The sequence below is a fragment of the Lontra canadensis genome, unplaced genomic scaffold, assembly GCF_010015895.1.
Source record: "Lontra canadensis isolate GAN:19392208 unplaced genomic scaffold, GSC_riverotter_1.0 scaffold15, whole genome shotgun sequence".
Taxonomy (NCBI): domain Eukaryota; kingdom Metazoa; phylum Chordata; class Mammalia; order Carnivora; family Mustelidae; genus Lontra; species Lontra canadensis.
The window spans coordinates 288,912-312,540 of record NW_022631009.1 but is presented as its reverse complement, the minus strand read 5'-3'; the positions used below and the strand labels follow the sequence as shown (position 1 = coordinate 312,540).

The 23,629-nt window shown below is 41.5% G+C and overlaps 1 protein-coding gene across 7 annotated transcripts in view; it reads left to right on the top strand.

Annotated features, from left to right (window-relative positions):
* The window catches only part of TBC1D31 (TBC1 domain family member 31), a 68,677-nt gene that overhangs the window by 6,198 nt on the left and 38,850 nt on the right, over positions 1-23,629 (top strand). For 5 of the 7 annotated variants that reach the window (XM_032858397.1, XM_032858396.1, XM_032858398.1 and 2 more), the window contains exons 3-7: positions 1,326-1,441; positions 5,785-5,963; positions 13,562-13,713; positions 17,329-17,488; positions 20,106-20,306. In XM_032858397.1, the coding sequence (XP_032714288.1) occupies positions 1,326-1,441; positions 5,785-5,963; positions 13,562-13,713; positions 17,329-17,488; positions 20,106-20,306 (808 nt within the window). Of the gene's footprint in view, positions 1-1,325; positions 1,442-5,784; positions 5,964-7,022; positions 7,043-13,561; positions 13,714-17,328; positions 17,489-20,105; positions 20,307-23,629 lie in introns of those variants that run through there. The other 2 variants (XM_032858401.1, XM_032858402.1) reach the window with 2 other exon arrangements.

Below are 23,629 nucleotides of genomic sequence, written 5' to 3'. Positions count from 1 at the left end.
AAGTGTCAGAGCTGAGACTTGAAATCAAGCCCGTCGGATTCTAACGCCCACCATGCTGGTGTCCCTCGGAAATCTTACTTGCTTGATTCACTCGTCTCTCTTCGATTTTCATCTTACTAAATACTCATCTCTACCTCCTCCCTGGAATGTTTTTTTTTGCTTCAAGGTACAGCTCTTTCCTGAGTTTTCTACTTCTCCGATCATCTTCCCCCCCCTCGTTTTGCTGACTCTTCTGCGAATGCCTGCCCCTTTATTGTGCTGCTCGGGCATCTGTCGGTGGCCTGCTCCCTTCCATGTCCTCATTCAGCACCAAGCCTAAGGCTTCAGCTGCAGTGCAAACACTGTTAACCCAGATCTACCTCTACTACGTACGGGATATCTTCTACGTTAGGCTGTCCAGTGCGGTAGCTGCGTCAAGCTCCGGAGCCCGTGAAAGCTGGCGAGTCCAAATTGAGATGTGCTGTTAGTGTAAAATACACACTGGGTTGGGAAGACTTAGTATGAAAAAAAGAATGTAAAATATCTCATTTGTGATTTTTTATTGATTCAATGTGGAAATGATAGTAAGTACATATTATGTAAAATATGCTATTAAGATTAATTTTACCTTTTTTCTTTTTACTTTTTCAAGGTGGCTCCTAGGAGGTTTTAAATCACACCTCTGGCCCGCACTCTGTTTCTTGGATAGCACAACTTTTAAAGGCCTTGAACTCACATATTTAAAACCAGACTTATTTCCTACATCCCAGACTTGTCCCTCTTTTGCCCAATCTTGAAAACTTGATTTTTTTAGTAAATTAAACTCTAGCTGTGTGCCAAGTACTCTGCTAAGCACTTAGCGTATGTTATTTCATTCAATCAGTGTCTTAGTTCGCTTGATCTCTTAATCATGACTCTTTTCTTACCTTCCTTTTGCACGTGAGGAAATTCCTGATTCCTCCCTCTCTACCTCATTTCAGTGTGTCACCAGCCCTTCTCCCACTTGACTCCTCGTCCTGTTTGTCCTTTCCGCGTCAGCCCCAGAGCGCTGGTTGACATGCTCTGTAGTGGCTTGCTTCATGATCTTTCTGTCCGTTTGCCATTGCCAACAAAATCCCCTTCCCGGAAGCCGTGGCTGGTCGTAATTCTGCTAAGCTTAAAACCTGTTAAGTAAATTCCAGATTCCTGTACGTGCCAGACAGCACTCTTCGTAATCCATTTTTGGCCTACCAGTGTGAGGGTTCATTTTTCTGGGTTTCATTTTCTTCATCTCTAAGGACTCCTCCAACGTAAAATTGATGACTGTTGGAAGACTTTCTGATACTAATGCAGTAATCTCTTAATAGGTTTAATCTTGTTCAGCGAACAGCACAAGCTTGCACGGCTCTGGCCTTTAATCTCCGTAGGAAGTCTGAATTCCTTGTGGCATTAGCTGATTATTCTATTAAATGTTTCGACACAGGTAAGAAGTCCTCCTCTTTATCTTCCGAATAAGAGTCAAATTTAGGCGAAGTACCGTGAGGAGTTTGCCAGTCTGTACAGTCTGCACCCGCTGCAGACATCAGCTGCAAGTTTGGGGGTCCTGGGACCATCCTCACATCACATGAGCTGTTTACAAACCCAGGGTTTCTCACAACTACCCTCAGGTTTGATAATTCACTGGACTGACTCCCAGAACTCAGGAAAGCGCTCTGCTCGCGATGATAGTTTGAGTGTGGCAGCTGGCTACAAGTTAGAAGCAGCAGGAGGAAGGGTGTGTGGGGCAGAACGTGGGTGGCTCCCAGAAGACAAGCTGCCCTTATCCTCAGGGACATGTTCCCCTCCCAGCGTCCGTGAGTGGCTGTCCACACAGAGTACTGCCAAACCGAAAAAAAGCTCTGAGCTCTGTGGCTTTTTATGGAGGCTCCATGACATGGGTACGGCTGATTGGATTACTGCCCCCTGGTCTGAACTCAAATTTCCAGCCCTCCTCTGGAGGGTGGGCAGATATCACGTGACCCAAAGCCCAGCCTACCAGTCACTCCCATGGCTGGTCTTTCCCATGCGGCAGCCCCCACTTTGAGGTTCTGTCCGTAGGTAATCCAGCTGTTGTTGCCTGAGGGACCTGCCATGAGTAACAGAGACACCCCATCACTGGGGGAATTTTAGGGGTTTAGAGATTGCCTCCCAGGAGCCTGGACAAAAGCCATACCTTTCTTTGAAGCCCCAGTTCCTTAGTCCTTCGGTACAAGAATAATAACCTTCTTAATATATCCTATGTATGATACACCACTTCATATAGTTCTAGAGAACTTAGAGTTTGTAAACTGAACCTCTTAAAATAGATATCTCAAGTGTATTGTTTTTTCATGTGATTAAAGTGATTGATAGAATATGTAGAGATAATAATAACCAGGGCGCCTGGTGGCACAGTTGGTTAAGCGTTCGACTCTTGGTGTCAGCTCAGGTCATGATCTCAGGGTGCTCTCTCTCACTCTCTCTCTAATAAATAATTTTTTTTTAAAGATTTTTAAATTTATTTGATAGAAAGAGAGCAAGAGAGGGAACACAAGCAGAGGGAGTGGGAGAGGGAGAAGCAGGCTTCCCATCAAGCAGGGAACCTGGTGCGGGGCTCAATCCCAGGACCCTGGGATCACGACCTGAGCCAAAGGCAGATGCCTAATGACTGAGCCATTCAGGCGCCCCACTAAAAAAAAAACTTAAGAGGAAAGATAATAACCATAGTAATGTGGTCTAACATTTATATAGTGTTTACTCTCTGCCAGGTATGCTGTTCTGTGACTTTATACATATTAATTTTAATTGTCATAAGACCCATGGACGGGGATAGTGTTATGTCCATTTTGCAGGTGAGATTGAGGCACAGAAGTAACCTGACCAAGGTTCTGCGGCTCATAAGCAGGGGAGCCAGGATTCCTAAGCTGGAAGCCTAGCTCCGGGGGCCCTTCTCTTCATTGCTGTTCTGCTCTCACTGTGTGTGAAAAACCCACACACTGGTCCATGTTTTTATGGTCGGGGCCTATCTTTCCAGTCTGGTTTTTCTGCATATACCCTTTTTACATTCCTTTTTTTTTAAAGATTTTATTTATTTATTTACTTATTTATTTGAAAGAGAAAGTGCACGGGCACAGACGGGGAGGGGGAGGGAAAGAAGGGGAGAGAGGGGATCTTAAGCAGACTCCCTGCTGAGCGGAGAGCCCCAGGATGGGGGGCTCCATCTCACAACCCTGAGATCATGCCCTGACCCCAAACCAAGAGTTGGCAGCTTAACCAACTGAGCCACCCAGGCGCCCCACCTCTTTCACATTCCTTTATTTATTTATTTATTTATTGAGAGAGAGAGAGAGAGAGAGACTAAGAGAGAGAGAGAGAGAGAGAGCATGAGAAGGGGGAGGGTCAGAGGGAAAAGCAGACGCCCTGCCGAGCAAGTAGCCTGATGCAGGGATCGATCCTAAGACTCCAGGATCGCAACCTGAGCCGAAGGCAGCCGCTTAACCAACTGAGCGCCTGAGGTGCCCCCTCATTTACATTCTAACAAACACGTGACCATCCTTTCGAGATTATTTGGTGGAATCATTTTCTAAACCTCATTAAAAATCCATGCAGCATTTTAAAATCACGTAGTATTCCGCTTTGTAGTTGTCGGCAGTACCGTAACCTGTTCTCTCTCAATGGACTTTAAACCACCTCCAGTTTTCGGTTACAGAAGCTGCTGCCGCAGAAATTCTAAAACACTCAATGTTGATGCTCATCTGTGATCGCTTCCCTAGGATTCCATCCATTCTCCTTCTCTCTTCTCAGGTCCATCTTCTTGCAGTCTCTTCTGGGTGTTGAACCCCTTCCCCCACCAGTGAAGCCCCCTCCTTCTGATGTTGTCTCCACCTCCATGAGTACCTCCCTCTTCACTGCTAAAGCCCCTGGCTTCATAGCCTCCAGCAGCGGATTCAGAGTTAGAATTCTCCCTCTCCGCACTCCCTGCTCCTCTAAGGTCATTAGTAACCTCTAATCAGAGGTTACTAACCTCTTTGAAACCTTCTTTGTACTTTCCATTCTGCCTCTCAGTAGCATTTAGCACTTTGCTTCACGGCAGGGCCTCAGTTTCCTCCTCTTCTCTCTACTTTCTCTTCCTACTCTCCCGACTGCTGCTTACTAGGCTCCCTCCTGAGTTATTTGAGTGGTCCCTAGACTTTGGGGTTTTTCACCCAATTAAAAGGAAAAAGTAGAGGAATAACTCCATGGGTTGTCAGCTTTTAATTTTGCTAAATGACATTGGAAAAAACAATAGAACTGCATTTCGTGCAATGAGATTTTTTTAAACATAAAGGAAGTGAGAAGGATAGAATCCTCGATTAAAAGGTAGTACTTTAAATTTAAGCTTCATTTCATTATCCTTATTTTTCTCATTTCACTGAAAACCAATGAAAAATTGATCATTCACTAATGCCAGACTTCAGACTGGTGTTTGCAAACTACTGCTTGCTCCAGGGGTTTCTCTGTGTTCCCTCTGTTTTCATTTTGACCTACTTTGTATCTTAATGTTTCCCAGATTTACATCTTGCTTTGGACTATTCTCCCCAGTTTCTTCTTTCTGGAGGAAAAACTTTCGATCATGAAAGTAAAACTTGCCTACCGTAGCAAATTTGGAAACACAAGAAAGTGAAAAGAGAACTTAAAAATCACTTAAAATTCTATGACCTAGTGATAATTGCTGTGACATTTTTGGTATTTTCTCTGCCAGGCTGTGTTCTGTGTCTCTCTCTCACATGTGCATGCACACACCTCAGGATCAGTTTTGAAAATCAAATTCATGATCACTTCTTCCCACGCTGCTGGATCTATTTCTCCTCCCGTACTTCTTAAATCAGCTCCTAGTATCACCTAGTTACATAACTAAGCTAGAACCATTGAAGACTTACCTCATCTTTTATTTCTTTTTTTTTTTTTAATTTTTTATGATTTTATTTACTTATTTGACAGAGAGAGGTCACAAGTAGGCAGAGAGTCAGGCAGAGAGAGAGAGAAAGGAGGAAGCAGGCTCCCTGCTGAGCAAAGAGCCTGATGCGGGGCTCAATCCCAGGACCCTGAGTCCATGACCTGAGCGGAAGGCAGAGGCTTAACCCACTGAGCCACCAGGCGCCCCTCTCATCTTTTATTTCAACACATATATTTGATCACAAAGTCCTTTGCATTTCTCCTTCATAGCTCTCAAATTTATTCCTTTCTCCATTGTCACGTTTTTAGTTCTAGACCTTCCTTGTCTCCTTCCTGGATTATCACAGCAACAAAGAAATCAGTTGTCTCATCTCTGCCTTCTTTCCAGTATATCCACCACCTACCTTCGAAGTGCTCAGTCTAAAATACACACCAGATATGCTGCTCTTCTATACAAAACTACGCCTCCAAGGGAAAGCCCAGACTCCCTACTGTCCCACTGAAAGCTGTTCTTTTTTTTTTTTTTAATAAAGATTTTATTTATTTATTTGACAGAGAGACCACAAGTAGGCAGATAGGTGGAAAGAGGGGGAAGCAGGCTCCCTGCTGAGCAGAGAGCTCTATGTGGGGCTCCATCTAACCCACTAAGCCACCCAGACGCCCCTGTAAGCTGTTCTTAAGCCCTTCCTCATTTGGCCTTGTCACCTCACGTGTCGGTGACGGGCATGTTATGTGCTCCGTGGTGCGTTTACGCTACTGGCTTTTTCTTTTGTAGATGTGAGCGCAGGTGTCTTGTAAATACCGGCCATCAGCGAATCCGGGCTGGGATGAGCTACAGTGTTCTACCTGTGTAACTTCTACTTTCTGCCACAGTTAGCAAGGAGCTGGTTAGCTGGATGAGAGGACATGAGTCGTCCGTGTTCTCGATCTCCGTGCATGCCTCCGGGAGATACGCCATCACCACTTCTTCTGACACGGCCCAGCTGTGGGACTTGGATACCTTTCAGAGGAAAAGAAAGCTGAATATTCGACAGTCTGTGGGTATCCAAAAGGTCAGTGGAGGTGGGGCGCATCTTGGTCTGTTGTGATTCTCGGACTAGTTTCTTGGTCAGTAGGATTTGTAGGTGACATAAGAGTAATGAATGATTCACTTTGTCCCACGTAGTTGTGTTCTCATAATGCAGTAACACACAAAGCGGAGTGGCCCATCGGAATGAAGATGTTGCCTGTGGCTACAGTTTATAACTTACTGAGCTTTTGTCTTAAAAAATTTCAAACATAGGTGCACCTGGTTTGCTCAGTGGGTTAAGCTTCTGCCTTTGGCTCAGGTCATGATCTCAGGGTCCTGGGATCGAGCCCCGCATGAGGCTCTCTGCTCGGCAGGGAGCCTGCTTCCCCCCTCTCTCTGCCTGCTGCTCTGCCTACTTGTGATCTCTCTCTGTCAAAAAAAAAAAAAAATTCAAACAGAGTAGATTTGTAAGAATTCCACAGTGAACCCATGTATTCCATTAGATTCTGCCATTAACATGTTCCTTTATTATCTTTTACTGTACTTATGTCTCTAGACTGTATTATGGATCTATCCATCTTTCTGTCCCTCCATTTATTCTTTTTTTTTTTTTAAGATTTTATTTATTTATTTATATATATGTCAGAGAGAGAGAGCGAGCACAAGAAGGCAGAGTGGCAGGCGGAGGCAGAGAGAGAAGCAGGCTCTCTGCTGACCGAGGAGCCCGATGTGGGACTTGAACCCAGAACCCTGGGATCACAACCTGAGCCGAAGGCAGCAGCCCAACGGACTGAGCCACCCAGGCGTCCCTTTTTTTTTCATTTTAAAGTGAATTGCAGACCTCCGTATACTTGCCCAAAAATACTTCAGCCTGAATTTAATTGACTAGGGTTCAGTATTTATTGATGTGGAATTTATATATGATGAGATGCGCAAATCTTGAGTATTCGTTTGTTAAGTTTTGCCAAATACATACACTTTTGTAAACTGTGCAGACCTATTACTTTGATCATTCCAGAAATTTCTCTCTTATCCCTATCCAGGGAAGCACTATCCTGATGTCTTTCCACCGTAGATAAGTTTTGTCCTAAAATTTCAAACAAAGAGAGCTAGTCAGAAATGGTAATTGTAAAGCTTTTCTCCTTCTGCATGATGGTTTTGAGATTCATGCATGGTGTTGGACACCCGTAGTTCATTCCTTTTTATTGTTGATCTGTATTCCTTTGTATGCATATATCACTTTTTAAAAAAATAACCACTTCTTTTGCCTTTAAGGCTTAATTTTGCTTTCTCCATTTGATTAGCCTAATACTGTTTTCAGGATCGTCTGAGTCTCCTGTGTGATTCATTCTGTTGCTTCTGGTTATATTGTCCATGTGGTATTGCTTTTAATTTCTTGGTCGTTAATGTGAACAGCTAACAGTGCATGTCAACCAGAAATGTATTTTGTAGTCTCTATGGAAATCTCAGAGTTCTTTAGATTGCCTTTAATAATTAAAAAGAGATAGAAGTTGTAGCCACCTTATTCTTTAGGGGTTTAGGCCAAATATCTTAGTAGGTCTTTTCTTCTTTAATTGCTTCAGCATTAAATTGAATTCTAAATTCAAAAGAAGAACACATTGGGAATTGAACCCACAATGGAAACAGAGTTATGAAACAGTGACACAAAAACCATCTGTTCTTTTTACCATGAAATTAAAATTACTAGATGCTGGATCGTTGCCAATTCTAACCTTGCTTGGTCATTTAGACATCTTAGTTTAAAAGATGGGACTCCAAATGTTAGCGATATGAGAATAAAATATAGAAAACATATGTAGAGTATGCAGTATGCATATAGGTATATTGTTCTCGAATAATAGACCATCTTAGTCTGTACATTACCTGCGAACTTTTTCTTGAAGGACCCATTAATAAATATTCTTGGTTTTGCAGACCAAGAGCAAAGTTGAGGATATTATGTATGTACTTATATAACCCCTATAATGAAATAATTTTAAAATGTAAAAACCGTTCTTAGCTTCTGGGCTATACAAGAGCTGAAGGGGCCAGACTGTTGCCACTCCTGGCTTATTCTGTTGAAAATAGAAAGTAATTTTAAACTAATCTTAAAGTAAAACTTATTCTTATCATTGATGTTTTTACTAAATCTATGTTTTTATTCCAGTTTTCGATTCTATATTTTAAACAGAACTTTTGTGACTTTGTGTGTGTGTGTGTGTGTGTGTGTGTGTATGTGTGTGAGAGAGAGAGGAAGAGAGATACAAGGTGACAAATGATGCTATGCACAGTCTCCTTTTATGATGGCTCCTTTTAATCTAAAATAGTCTTCTACTGGGGCACCTGGGTGGCTCAATTGGTTAAGCATCCGACTCCTGATTTTGGCTCAGGTCATGATCTCCAGGTGGTGAGATCGAGCCCCGTGTTGGGCTCTACCCTCAGTGGGGAGTCTGCCTAAGATTCTCTTGTCTTCCTGTTCCTCTGCCTTCCCCACACATGCCCCCCGCCTCAAATAAATCTTTAAAAATAAAGTAATATAGCCTTTTACCATTTTTTCTCATGACATTATTTATTCATTTATTTATTTTGAGGGCAACCAGGCCAGTTGTCCTGGAAAATGCCCCAAATTCTGAATTTGTCTTACTGTTCATCATTATGTCATTTAACTTATTCTTTCATTTGTAGTTCTTGTCAGACAGAAGTTATGTCTAAAGTCTTGAGTAGATTCCTGTTCATCATTTTCGACGAGCTATTTACCTTATGTGTAGGATGCAGATGGGAGCAGCAAGTACTGTAGGATTGACTCCAGGACGGGATGTGATCGCTTATACAGAGCACCTAGCACCTAGCACGTAGCACCTGCTCTGGTATAGCAAGTGCTTATAACCAAGTCAGCTGCAACTGCTGCGGCTTTTGCTGTTGTCTGTTGTTCTCATTTGTGATCTGGTTCTACTGCGGGATTATCTCAGTGCAGTTAGTTATCTCCAGAAAGCTGTAAGGGAACTGTTCTATCTCTTGTGAACTGCATATAATAGATGAACAGTGAGTGTCTCATTAGCCATGCAGAAACCTGGAAATTTTCAAGTAACTCACTTCGTGGCAAAATCCAGTCTTACCTGAGCTCATTTGGCAGCAAAACCTGAACTGAACCGCCAGGAGGCTGAAATGTTCGTATGTTTGAGTGACAGAGAGTTGCTCCAGGTCCCCCAGGGGTTCTACATACTGTTCCAGAACATACCTCCTATTACCTTTCTCAGATTGGGAATAATTCTGAATTCAGGAATACATCTAACACCAAGGGTTTCAGAAAAATAACTTTGGACCTTTGATTTCAAAATGTTTTTCTTTTTTTTTTTCTTTTTTAAAGATTTTTAAAATTTATTTTGGGGGGGGGGGGCGCACGCATGCACCAGCAGGGGGAGGGGCAGAAGCAGAGGGAGAGAGAGATTCTCAAGCAGACTCTCCACTGAGCACTGAGCACAGAGCCCAGCGCGGGGCTCTGTCTACCATCTTGAGATCATGACCTGAGCCAAAATCAAGACTTGGACACTTCCCCAACGGAGCCACCCAGGCGCCCCTGATTTCAAAATGTTTTTAAAGAACCTATCATTCCAACGTCTTTCCACTGGTTTTTGTCCCCGGCTATAGGAATAATCAATACCAACGGCAATAGATACCAGTTGTTGAGTTGGTTATTTTTAAACTTAAATAATCCTAAAAGTAGATGCTATTCTCATTTTACAAATGGGGAATCTGCAGTTCAGAGGCATTAAGTAATGTGCCCAGTGTCACAGAGCTCACCAAAGACGTGTGTTTTGAATCTAAGCCTGTCTTATTCCAGAGTCACTCCATTATACCGTACTGCCTCTCAGGTAAGCCGATTACACCTCTTCCTATTAGTAAACTTTGATTATTTTGTTGATGTTGGAGGTAGAATATTTAAATTAAATATTTACTTTGGGATTTTTTAATAAATCCTAGGGTTTCTGATTACTGTGGTTCAGTATGTATTGGAAAAGGTTGTGATGGATATGAGGAAATGTTTAACAAAGAACGTGTCACTAAATTTAGTCTTTGTATACAGTGGGCGCTCACTAAATTTCCGCTGAATTGTGTATTTGATTTAGCTTGCTCTTTATTATTGTACTGAACTCTCAACTTTGGAAAGAGTTCACCTGATTCTCACAAGTGAGTTGGAAAGCCTAGGAGTTTCATATTTTATGAGGAAAACCTTTCACCCAACCCTCCAAAAAGTATATTTTGTTAGTGCTTTTCATGTTTTTTCTAAGCTTTTTATGATTGTCAAGAGATGACACTATCTGAATAATGACATGATTCATTAGGAACAATTTTATAATCATTAAAATCTAGCAATTAAAATCACAAATCTAGTAATGAATAATCATGTAGGCAATAATCTATTACACCTCTTCCCCTAAAATAGCAGTTGGTGTTCATTAACTTTTAAGCTTTGGCTTCTGCCAGTAGGAATAAACTTTATTACCTTTTTAGAAAAATATTGCTAGTTATAATAAAAATCTTAAGTCACTTTTTTTGACGTCGGCTTTCTTTCTTTTTTTTTTTTTTTTTTTTAAAGATTTTGTTTATTTATTTGACAGACAGAGATCACAAGTAGGCAGAGAGGCAGGCAGAGAGAGAGGAGGAAGCAGGCTCCCTACGGAGCAGAGAGCCGGATGAGGGGCTTGATCCCAGGACCCTGGGATCATGACCTGAGCCGAAGGAAGAGGCTTTAACCCACTGAGCCACACAGGCGCCCCTGATGTCAGCTTTCAAACAGCATTTCAGTGCAATAATTATAGATCACATTGTATTTATTTCATATTCTTTCAATAAGGGCTGTCATAAATCTTCCTGAACCTGTTGGCAAACCATCTACCAGAGATTGTCTTTGACAAAGTGAGCCAAGGACAAAAGCGGGGGTTGAATCAGGCAAGGACAGCAGTTGAATTAGCATTTTTTATTTTGTCTTATTAGCATTAACACTGAGCAGATTGTTTTAATTAACCGGTAAGTCCCATAGTGCATTATGTGTGTGTGTGTGTGTGTGTGTGTGTGTGTGTGTATGAGTTGTGGTTTTTTAGCGCTATTATTATTTTAAAAGATACTGTTACATGCATATGAGAAAAATAGTTCATGATAAAAGCTGTTACTGTTACTATAAAATTTGCAGGTTTCTTGGGGCACCTGGGTAGCTCAGTTGGTTGAGCATCTGATTCTCGATTTTGGCTCAAGGTCCTGAGATAGAGTCCTGTGTCAGGCCCGTGCTGGACGTGGAGTCTGCTGAAGATTTTCTTTCTCCCTCTCTCTACCCCTCACTTCACCTCTAAGGAAAAAAACAAAACTATTAAAAAAAAGTATGGGTTTGGGGCGCCTGGGTGGCTCAGTGGGTTAAGCCGCTGCCTTCGGCTCGGGTCATGATCTCGGGGTCCTGGGATCAAGCCCCGCGTCGGGCTCTCTGCTCAGCGGGGAGTCTGCTTCCCTTCCTCTCTCTCTGCCTGCCTCTCTGCCTGCTTGTGATTTCTGTCTGTCAAATAAATAAATAAAATCTTAAAAAAAAAAAGGTATGGGTTTCAATCCTCTGAAATTTTTATAGTAATATAGTAATAACATTAATTATTAGAATCATTTCTTAAATGCATATATATAATAGACTGGGTGATGACACAAATTAGATGCAAGGTTGCAGAAGTATTTCATTTAGGTGCGTTATGGATTCATTATGTTTTTAACGCTGGAGGAAGCCACAGGCGATTTGGTGTTGAGCCTGCTTTCCCCCAGACAGTCGTTTTGGGTCTGCTCCCTCTCATTACTATGATGATGGCCTCCAGACTGTAAATACTCAGGAGATACTCCAGTGTTCGAATCGTTGCGCACTTCATTCCCAAAGAATGTAGCATTTCAGAGAAGACGGGCCTCCTTCTCACACTAGGAAATGGTGAAGGTGGGTGACCAGTCAGGGGTCAGAATGCGAGGCTACAGATTGTTCAAGGTGTTCTGCCTCCTGGGTGAGTCCCTGTTCCGCTCTAATACGAGACCAAATCATATATTCTTAAAAGAATAATAAAGCTTATAAAGACAGACTAGCAGAAATAAGGACAAAATATATTCAAATATAAAGTATTATAATAAGCTATAATGCCAGTAAGAAGGCTATTCCAGCTGGGAGTCAAAGAATAAAGAGCTAGAGATGTAACTAAGGATCGACCACGTGAGATGTCCCAGGCTATGTGAGGAGACTATTTTGAGATGATGGGCAGGAATATGTTGTTCTTCGGGCATAGGTTTCTTCCCATTTTCTTTCCTTCTTTCTTTTCCCTCCCTCCCTTTGTATGCTTTACACAAGTGACACACAAAATCATTTTAGAGGCCATCGACATTCTTATGAGAAAATGATGAGTTTTAACTAAAATTTTTTATTATCAAAAGTCAGGGACGCCTGGGTGGCTCAGTGGGTTAAAGCCTTTGCCTTTGGCTCAGGTCATGATCCCAGGACCCTGGGATTGAGCCCCACGTTGGGCTCTCTGCTCAGCAGGGAGCCTGCTTCCCCCTCTCTCTGCCTGCCTCTCTGCCTACTTGTGATCTCTGTCTGTCAAATAAATAAATAAATGAAATCTGTTAAAAAAAAAGAAAGCATTATTCAGAGCGTATGTAATAGAAACACAGAAATCAGAGTAAAATGGTATTTCCAACTTCGCTACAAGCTTAGTCAAAATTGTCTATGAAGTAAGTTGAGTCTCTAATAAAACATCAAGGTTTTGTTTTCAACTTTTTACTTTAAAAAAAAAGTTTTTTTTTTAAGATTTTATTTATATATTTGACAGAGATCACAATTAGGCAGAGAGGCAGACAGAGAGAGAGGAGGAAGCAGGCTCCCTGCTGAGGAGAGAGCCCAATGCAGGGCTCCATCCCAGGACCCTGGGATCATGACCTGAGCTGAAGGCAGAGGCCTTAACCCACTGAGCCACCCAGGTGCCCCTCAACTTTTTACTTTTATAAATAATGCTCAACAAACATTTGTATACATTATCTCAAAGCACCTTGCTGATTTTTTCTTCCAAAGGATTAGCTCTTAGAAGCAGACTGATTGGTTCAGAAGAGATACATATTTTCAAGGCTGTTGAGATATGTCATATGGTATCTGTAACCAGTTTTTATTACCAGTTTCCTCTACTCTCAGCAGTATTTAATATGTAATCTTTATGAGTAGTTCCTATTTCAAGTCATGTTTATAATAGTACATAGTTCAAAAAAAGAGTTCCCATGTTAGTGTATGTCTAGCTTGTGTATGTGTTTATGTTATTTTTAAAGTCAATTTGATACACATAGACTGTTATTTTCACTTGAATCTTTTATAAGGTTAAATATTTTTAAATTGTTACTTTGTATTTTATGAACTGCCTAGTCATTTTAGTCCCGATTTTTTTATTTAAAGGGTTTTACCTTTTCCTTTCAGTTTTAGAATAGTATACGAGATTTCAGTGTTATCCCGTCCTATGTCATAAATGTATATTTTTTTAAGAAAAAGTAATTTTTCAAACTAAAAATTGACAACTTGTATAATTTTAAATGTAAAGAGAGCTGTGGGCTACATGAACAAGAACTGTTTTTCTCCCTTTTTAGGTATTCTTTTTGCCATTAAGTAATACCATCCTCAGCTGTTTTAAAGATAACTCCATCTTCGCCTGGGAATGTGATACTCTTTCTTGCAGATACCAGTTGCCAGCTCCACCTGAAAGCTCTAGTATATTATACAAAGTATTTGCCGTGACCAGGTAATGTGCATTTCACTTTTTTGTTTAACTTTATTTTTTTTACGTAATCCCTCTACCCATCATGGGGTTCAAAGTCATGACCCTGAGATCAAGAGTCATACATCCCTCTGACTGAGCCAGCCAGACACCCCAAATGTAAATTTTTAAAAATTTTTATTTTATTTAAATTCAGTTGATTAACATGTAGTGTATTACTAGTTTCAGAGAGAGCTCAGTGATTCATCAGTTACGTATGACACCCTGTGCTCATTCTGTCCTGTGTCCTCCTTGATGCCCATCACCCAGTTATACCCTCCCTCCCCACCTCCCCTCCAGCAACCCTCACTTTGTTTCCTAGAGTTAAGAGTGTCTTACAGTTTGTCTCCCTCTCCAATCCAAATGTACATTTTTAAAACAGAATTTTAGGGGCGCCTGGGTGGCTCAGTGGGTTAAGCCTCTGCCTTCGGCTCAGGTCATGATCCCAGGGTCCTGGGATTGAGCCCCGCGTCGGGCTCTCTGCTCAGCAGGGAGCCTGCTTCTCTCTCACTCTCTGCCTGCCTCTCTGCCTACTTGTGATCTCTCTGTCAAATAAATAAATAAAATTTCTTAAAAAAAAAAACAATTTTAAAGAAATCTAGCTTCCAGTAAAATTTTAAAAATTTTCATTCTGTTTTTATTATCTTATTGTCATGTGAGAAAATTTTCCTTCGAACTTATATATGTTCTGTAGAACTTTTTCTTTTTAACTTATTGTGGCAAATTTCCAATGTGCATAAAAATACAAAAACACAGGAAACCCTAATTATAGCATTCTCTTTAGCTGTAATAACTTATAGCCGTTTTATTTTATCTATAACTCAACTTGTTACTACCTCCTGCCTACTGCATTAACTTAAAGCAAAACCCAAGCAATATCATTTCATCCATAAATATTTCAGTGTGTATCTCTAAAGAAAGGGTCCTTTTTGGGACATAACTATAGTACTATTGTCACTTTTTTTTTCCAAGTTTTTATTTAAATTCTAGTTAGTTAACCCATTTATTACACTTTTAAAAAATGAATAATTTCTTAATATTGTCATATATACAGTCTTTGTTCAAATCAGGAACCAAACAAGTTTCACACAGTGTCTTGGATGATATATCCCTTTTCTAAGGTTTTCCTTGCTATTTGCTTGTTAAGGAACTGGTCTTTTGTCCTATAGCACTCTGTATTTTAGGTTTTGCTTTTTGTATCCCTGTGTTAGTATTTAATATGATCCTGTCTTGTCTGTATTTCCTGTATACTGGTCACACCTATATTTCCTGTAAATTGGAAGCTTGGTCTGATTCAGGCTTGATTTGGGGTCAGGAAGACATGATAATGATAATGGTTTGCATACTTTCATCAGAAGAACACTTCTTTCATGATGTTAGTCGCCATTGATGATCATGACCTAGAACCAGTATTGCCTTAGAGGTTAGCAAAATGGTGCCAGGCTAATTCTGTCATTCCTTCTTCCCTTATTTACCAGAAACCTTCTATAGAGAGGAACTTCCTCTCGTCCACTCTTTGGTTATTTTATAGCTGCAAAGGAAAGGCAGGATAAATGCTTGCTTTCCGTGTCTTTAAAAGAAAAATAAATTTTTTTTTTTTTTAGTGGAGCCCAGTATGGGGCTCAATCTCATGACCCTGAGATCAAGAGTCAGACTGAGTTTGTCTGATTTTTTTATGAAAAATAATAAATTAGTTTATTGGCATCTTTCAGAGGTGGCCCATGAGGGCTTTATCTTTAATCTTTGTGAATGAATGGATTTAATCATAGTCAAAGTGATTTAATCTATTAACATTATTCTTAGTGGTGCTCTGGTTCTCTTCCCTTTGACCACTGGAATTCTTTCAAGTTGGCTCTGAAAACCCTTTTGATACAACCTCAGTTGTCTGTTTTGAAAGCTCTCATTCTTTCTCATCTGACGAGATGTTCCAGGCTTATCTTACACATTTTCTGTCCCAAACCTGGAATCAGCCATTTTTCTAAAGCACCTGGATTTTAGTGGGTGGTGGTATTTCAAAACCCAGTCTGGATGCTAGGGGTACTCCTTGTGTGACTGATCTGGTCACTGTCCTTGGCCTTTTCAGTGGAAAGAGCTAGAAAATACATGTTATTTCCTTATTTTCCTCTCACCATCTTCGAAGTCATGAATAAATTCCATCAGTTCCACCAAGTGGTATCTTGAATTGGTCTGATCTTTGCATTGTCACAGCTATTACCCTCCTCCGACTACCCTGGTCCCTTTCGGACTCCCATAATAGTCGCCCTATTTGGCCTCCTTGTTCTCAATTTCTTTTCCCTTCCTTTTCTTTCTTTTCTGTTCTTTCTTTCTTCTTTTTTTTTTTTTTGAGTTTATTTATTTATTTTGAGAGAGAGATAGAGCACAAGCGGGGAGGAGAGGGAGAACCAGTCTTCCTGTTGAGCAGGGAGCCCAATGCAGGGCTCGATCCCAGGACCCTGGGATCATGACCTGAGCCGAAGGCAGACGCTTAACTGACTGAGCCACCCAGATGCCCTGATAGAGTGGTCTTTTTAAGTCATAACTCAAATCATGTCACTTCCCTATTGAACTCCCTGAAAAGGCTTTACCTTATAGTCAGAATAAAATCCAAACTCCCCATAATATCCCTGAGGCCTCTGTCATCTGGCCTCGGTTTTCCTCGGTTTCCTCCTGTTTTCTTTCCCTTTAACACGATTCTGGTCACAATTGAACGTGACTTCTCTGTCTTCCTTAGGTGGCTAACCTTATTCCTTTCTCAACAGCCACACATCAAACAGTCTGGAATACCGACCAGCATGGGATTCTTTCTCCAGATCATCCCGTAACTGGCTCACTCACATTTTTTAGGGAATAGACCTTCCTCCTTTCCCAACCCTGTAACTCCCATCTCATTTTATAGTTCATTATAGAACTTATCGTCAGCTGAGATCAAGTGCGTCTATTTGCTTCCTTCCCTTCCTCTAGACTGAAAATCCCACAAGAGCAGGGATCCCGCCTGCCTTGTTCCCATTGTGTCCCTGGTGCCTGACAATACCTGGCTTGCAGTAGACGCTTTGCAAGTCCTTGATGAATGAATGAGCCGCAGTGTCGTGAGTTAGTGCAGCGTATTATTTTTGTGCCTTGAAGAAGCAGCTTGGTTTGAGCAGGAAGAGAATAAGTTGGGGTTTTTGGGTTTTCATGTAGCAGTGCGGTACCAACTCAGTCTAGTCCTGTGTGAAGTAGAGGAAGTTGGGGGGTGGTAATGACTTGGAGATTATGCTATAAAAGATAAATGTTACTCAGAAATCCTCAGTGAATTGAGGATTTGAACAAACAAGCATTTGTTAAGCTGGTATCTTAGTACAATAGGTAAAAAATACACAGGCCGTAAACCTGAGCTTTCCTATATGGTAGCCACTGTTTGCATGGGACTGTTTAGTAAAAAATGAAATTAATTTATTTCCTCAGAAGCATTAGGCACATTTCAAGTTCTCGGTCACATGTGGCCATAGTGAGCACGTTGGGCAGCGTGGAGAGAGAATATCTTGATCTCGTTGGGTGATGTTGGACCTCGCTGCTGGCAACAGTCCACGTGGTTGTACTTCCTCACCTTTTGTTCCGCAGAGATGGTCGCATCCTGGCCGCCGGAGGGAAGTCAAATCACCTTCACCTGTGGTGCTTGGAGGCTAAACAGCTGTTCAGAATTATTCAGATGCCTACTAAAGTCCGAGCCATCCGCCACCTCGAATTTCTCCCCGATAGTTTTGATGCTGGTTCTAATCAGGTTAGTAATATAAAGGTAGGACATTGCACAATTTCTGAACTGTCTTTGCTCTTCTACCTTGATTGTTATAAGGACTTGAAATTGCTAACGTTACGAAGAGTCTAAAATTGAAAAAAATTTACAATATTAGCTTCTGTGTATTACTGACAATTTACCCTTTTTCTAAAATCAGTGTACTTTAACTTTGTGTCAGGCTTTACGGTTTACAGGGTGCTTTAGCATGTTGTTGTTGTTGTTGTTGTTGTTGTTGTTTTCCCAAAGATTTCATTTATTTATTTACAGACAGAGATCACAAGCAGGCAGAGAGGCAGGCAGAGAGAGAGGAAGGGAAGCAGGCTCCCTGCTGAGCAGAGAGCTCGATGCGAGGCTCGATCCCAGGACCCCGAGATCATGTCCCAAGCCGAAGGCAGAGGCTTTAACCCACTGAGCCACCCAGGCGCCCGTAGCATGTTATTTTTTATTTGCACCATTATATGGACTGACATTAAAACTTAGAAACATGAAGTGATTTGTCAACATTCCTATTAATTGTAAGGATTAAAGGGGGGAGTAGAATTAAAATTTTTCTTTTTGTTATACTATTTGATCTACCATAACTGTACCTCAGTTTTGTGAAACGTTTTCTTTGTAACTTGCCTTAGTTTATAGATTACCCCCACCACACACAACATTTTGTAAAAATTTTCTTGCTTATGTATTTTATTTCATTTTATTCCTTTTTAAAAGTAGACTCCACGCCCAACATGGGGCTTAAACTCATGACCCTGAGATCAGAGTCACATTCTCTAAGGATTCAATCAGGCGCCCTCACACCATTTTTCTTTTTAATAGTTGAGTAGACAGACTTTAGCTTCCTTATCATAATTTGACTGTTTTGAGTCTTGTACTTTAACAAGTTATATATAACTCATGACCCTGACATCAAGAGTCGCATGTTCTGCCAACTAAGCTGGACAGGTACTCCTAACATAAGGTTTTTGAATAGACAAGCATTCACAACATAAAAATAATAAAAATAAAATAAGAAGATAGTGAAAACATAAAAGATAAAAAAATATAAAAAACATTAAAAAATAAGACAATGATGTGAAATCTCTTATTCTTCTCTCCCGTTTGCCCAGTTACTCACTCTCCATAACCACTGTTGTTCTAAGTCTGGTGTTTCTCCCACTTTTTTATGCAGCTTTGTGCCTTGCGTTTCTTCACCTTTTTTTTTTTTGTTTTGTTTTTCTTCACTTAATTGACCTTGAACATTGTTCTGTATCAGTACAGAATTTCTTTTTTTTTTAACATCTCTATAGTATTTCATAGTTTTTTAACCAGTGTTTTGTTATTGGGCACCTAGCCTGTTTCTAGTTCTTCTTTATTACAAATAATGGTGCAATGAGGGGTGTCCTGGTGGCTCAGTCAGTGAAGCGTCTGCCTTGGGCTAGATCATGATCTCAGGGTCCTGGGATTGAGCCCCAAATTGAGCCCTTTGTTGGGCTCCATACTCAGCAGGGCGTCTGCCTCTGCCCCTCCCCGTGCTCTCTGTCTTGTTCTCTTTCTCTCAAATAAATAAAATCTTAAAAAACAAACAAATAATGGTGCGCCAAATAACTTTTTGCACGTACCATTTCACACACCCCATTTCACCCAGAGCTGAAACAGTAGGGTCAAGCTGATGTGTGTCTGTCATTTTGAGGATCTTGCCAAATTGCCCTCTAGAAAGGTTGCATCAACTATGAATGGGGGGGGTTTCTGCCAGCCTGACCCTACCGAAGAGATTGCCACCTTCAGACTGCTTCCAGCCACTTCCAGACTGTCGCCTCTCATGTAGCCGGTGACGTCAGCATCTCGGTGCAGCCCGTGGTGGGGGGAGAAGCCGGGAGTGGACAAGCCAGTAGAGGGCTCTACTGTGTATTGACTTACACTTTTTTAGTACTTATTTTTAATTTTTCAAATTACATGAGTTAAAACTAAGTTTCCCCCCTTTAAAAACCAGTTTCCCGTTCCCCTTCCTTGCAGCCCACAGGCTTGCTTTCTATATTCCCTAGTATACCTGCCAGAGTCAGGTTTCTGGGGACGCAGCAGGACCCGTGCTCGTTCTGATCAAGCTGTGGGGCTGGTGAAGGAAAACAAACCCTCCTCCCTCCTTGCCTCTGACAGCCAGAGCGGAGGTCAAAGTGAAGGACTGTCTAATCTGTATTCCTCTGAAGGGATTGGTATGGATGCTCCCTGCCACAGTCTCCTGGGATGGGCACCTTGCTGCTTCTGGTCAGAGCCAGGCTTATCTGGACCTAAAAGGGGCAAATCTACATGAGCCTTAATTAGGAATTTTGAAATATGTGATGGCTCTTTACCAGTATAATCTCTGACTCTCCTCCCCTCAAAAAAAAAAAAAAAAAAACCCTCATATATAACTATATACACATATGTACATGTGAGTATGTGTAGTTTCATGTTCAGGGAGTTGACTGTTTTTAATTGTATAATTGACATAAAACATTAGGTTCATAATGATTTGATATTTGTATACATTGTATAATGATCACGTAGTAACTCTAGTTAACATCTGAGACCTTTGACTTTTTAAATGTGTTTTTGGAACTCATATATTGTTTCTCTTTACCCTTAGGTTCTTGGAGTGCTAAGTCAAGATGGTATAATGAGATTCATCAATATACAGACTTGTAAACTTCTCTTTGAAATTGGGAGTCTTGATGAAGGAATTAGCTCATCAGTAATTAGCCCACATGGACGTTACATTGCGTCCATTATGGAAAACGGAAGTCTGAACATATACTCAGTTCAGGCTCTAACCCAGGAAATAAATAAGGTATGTGATCAAGTAAAGAACATCACAATTTTTTTTTTAAGATTTAAATGCTGTACCATCAAAAATAAAATCTCAGCGCGCCTAGGTGGCTCAGTCGGTTAAGCATCGATCTTCGGCTTAGGGGCTTAGGTCAGGTCGGCTCAGGTCATGATCCCGGGGTCCTGGGATAGAGCCCTGCTTCGGGCTCCCTGCTCAGTGGGGATCCTGCTTCTCCCTCTGTGCTTTCCCTTCCTCTCTTTCTCTCAAATAAATAAAATCTTAAAAACAAATAAAATTTTTATGCCATGATTTTCTAAATTCCTTGGACCTTATCCATACATCTGGTGTTGGTTTTTTTTCCCCTCTTCCTCCCAAAGCCGCGTGTCCCTTACAACCCCAAGATTAAGATTCACAGGCTCTACCCACTGAGCCAGCCAGGCCCCTCCACACTTTGCTCAGCTGTGCTCCTTAACTTGCTGCCGTCCTCATAGGCATCTGTGTGGGTCCCTGTCCCGTTCAGTGTGCCTCTCATGATCTCCTTCCCAGAAGAAATCTTCAATCCCAATCTCTTCATTTCTGTCCCAGTCTTTCTTCCCATCTTACAGGCTAGAAATCTTGGCGCACGAGGACTGTTTCTATATATCTTTAGACCTAGCCAATATTAAGTCGTAATTCTTAAATTTGGAATAATACCTATGTAAATGCAGCCTGTTGTCCCTCTCCATGTTAACCGTCCCTGTATTTATACTGAGTAACAACTCTTGAGTTCACAGTAATTTAATCCAGAATACCAAAACTCAGAGCCCTTGGGGCCTGCCTCTGCCCATCAGTCCGTCTTTTATATAGCATGTTTCTAGAAGAATACTGTTGTCATCATTTCTAAGCAGCTTCCTTCCTTTCGCCTGATGCTTGAAGTCCAGACTCGAAGGCCTGACTGTCAGAGTCTTCTCTAATCTTGCCTACTCTTCCTGTCTAACTTACTTCCCCCCGACTTGTAGTTTCCCTCATGTCCCCCCATAGACTTCATTCTCATTTCTACATCTGTGGCAATGTTCATTTCACCTAAAATATACTTCCCACTTCTCCTTTATGGTTATCTAGAATTTCCCTGGCTTGTTGCCTAGTCTCACTGTCTGTGTGTAGCCTTGCGAGGTCCGGAGTCAGGCTGCTGGCCCTGACAGGGACTTTGCTGAGCACCTGGTCTGACCATTTCCTTTTTTTTTTTTAAGATTTTATTTATTTATTTGACAGACAAGTAGACAGAGATGTGGCAGAGAGAGAGAGGAGGAAGCAGGCTCCCCGCTGAGCAGAGAGCCTGATGCGGGGTTCGATCCCAGGACCCTGAAATCATAACCTGAAGGTTATGGCTTTAACCCACTGAAATCATAACCTGAAGGCAGAGGCTTTAACCCACTGAGCCACCCAGGCACCCCGTGACCATTTCCTTTTATGGACAAAGAAGCTCAAGCCTCAGCCTCATCACACAGCTAGTCATCAGCCGGCCCTGAGTTCGGTTCTTCAAATGACACAGTCTTTTTGCTATGTGTGTGCTCCTTCTCGTCCTCTTTATCTTTTTTTTTTTTTTTTTAATTAGACAAGTGATAATGTCAAGGCAGAAAAAAGATCAAAAGATAACAGATAAGCAAAGATGAGAATCACTCAGTCCCTCGTTTCTCAGATGATTTTTGGGGTGTATATTTTCCTAGGCTTTTTTTCCCTATGTTTGTAAACGTAGAGAGTCCATGCTCATTCTTTGTGGATTCTGTAACTGTGAATTCGCCTTCTGGTAAAAATACATTTGTGACCCGGGGCAGTACTCAGCACACACTGACAGGCGTTCACACCAGCCGAACCCCGGAGCCCCGAGGGCCTGAGCTCCTCTGCCCCGGTCACTCCTGGCAGCGCTCGGCCTTCTTATTTCCACTCTCGTTCTGCAAATGAGTGTCCTTTGCCCGGTCTGTTTACTGTCACATTTTTCCCAGGTCTGTGCTTTTTGTTGTTGGTTTTGCTCTTTGAATGCTCCCCCCGCACCCCCGCACACAGGAAGGTTGCGGTGCATAAGCTTAGTCCCCGCACGCTAATAGTGCTGTGGGCATGAGTTCGGCGCTCATGAGTCAACCATGTGTATGCAACAACTGTCTTTGAACACAGACAGACGCTGGACAAAGTTCTGTGTTGATCGGTTGACAGAAATGCTGTGATCACTGGCTCCCAGGGCCGAGCGGTATTTCCCCCAGGAGCGGTGATCAGTATCACTGACTCCGTACTTGGAGCTTTTTTATAGGACAGGACTGCTGTGAATACGGAGCAGCCGCTCTGTGTGTGCGCATGCGCATTGCTTACATTTTCTTTAACCATATGGAATCAGCCTCTACTGTTCTTGTAAACATTGACAATTGTAATGACATATTGTTTGCTCTTAAGGAGGGTTTTCAGCTTAGCTGAATTTTGCAGGAGCTACAGGTACGGGTTATTAATAGACGTGGGCAGAGAGACCTGGGAAAAACCGGAGAGTAGGTCAGTGACTTCCTCTCTGCTGTTTGTTAAGCAAATTAACATCATACTGACCAGAAAAGCTAGCATATAACGGAAGTAGGATAATCCTTTTTTCTTTTGCTTTTGTACACATTCCCAGCACCATCAGTGTTTTTCTGACTTTTGCAGGCTTACAAGGAGGCTCAGGTCTGTAGTTTCTACAAAACTGACCCATGTCCCATTCTTTCAAGGTTTGTTTTTTGCCCATTGGAGAATTAATTACTGGTATTGTGCTAATAAGCAAGCTAATTCCTACTTATGTATTGAAGTTTTAACACTACTAAGGTATGGCTATGCAGGTCATATGTTAGGCCCTAACTTTTGGGAGATTGTTATTTCGTGGAAGCACGTGGAATTCAAGAAAAAAAAGATGTGGCACTAGAATAGAAAAGAAAATTTTTTTAAATTTACTTGACACAGAGAGAGAGCACAAGTAGGCAGAAGGAGAGGGAGAAGTGGCTCGATCCCAGGACTCCGGAATCATGACCTGAGCCGAAGGCAGATGCTCAGCCAAGCGAGCCCCCCAGACTCCCCTAGAATAAAAATTTTAGTAAAGATTTGGAAGAATGGGTTGAGTTTAGAAGATAAATCAAGGATATTAAAAGTGGGCAATATTCAGAAGTCAGACTAGTTTTAATTGCATTTCATAGATGAAAGAATTGAAAAATTAAATCATAGACTAGGTGGCAATCGTACTTTTTTTTTTTTTGGACCAGAGCTATTGTTTTATGTTCCATTATCCTTGAGTTCTTTCTTGATGTGACTAAATGACAATGTCTCTGAGAAAAACACTATTTAAAAAATAGTTT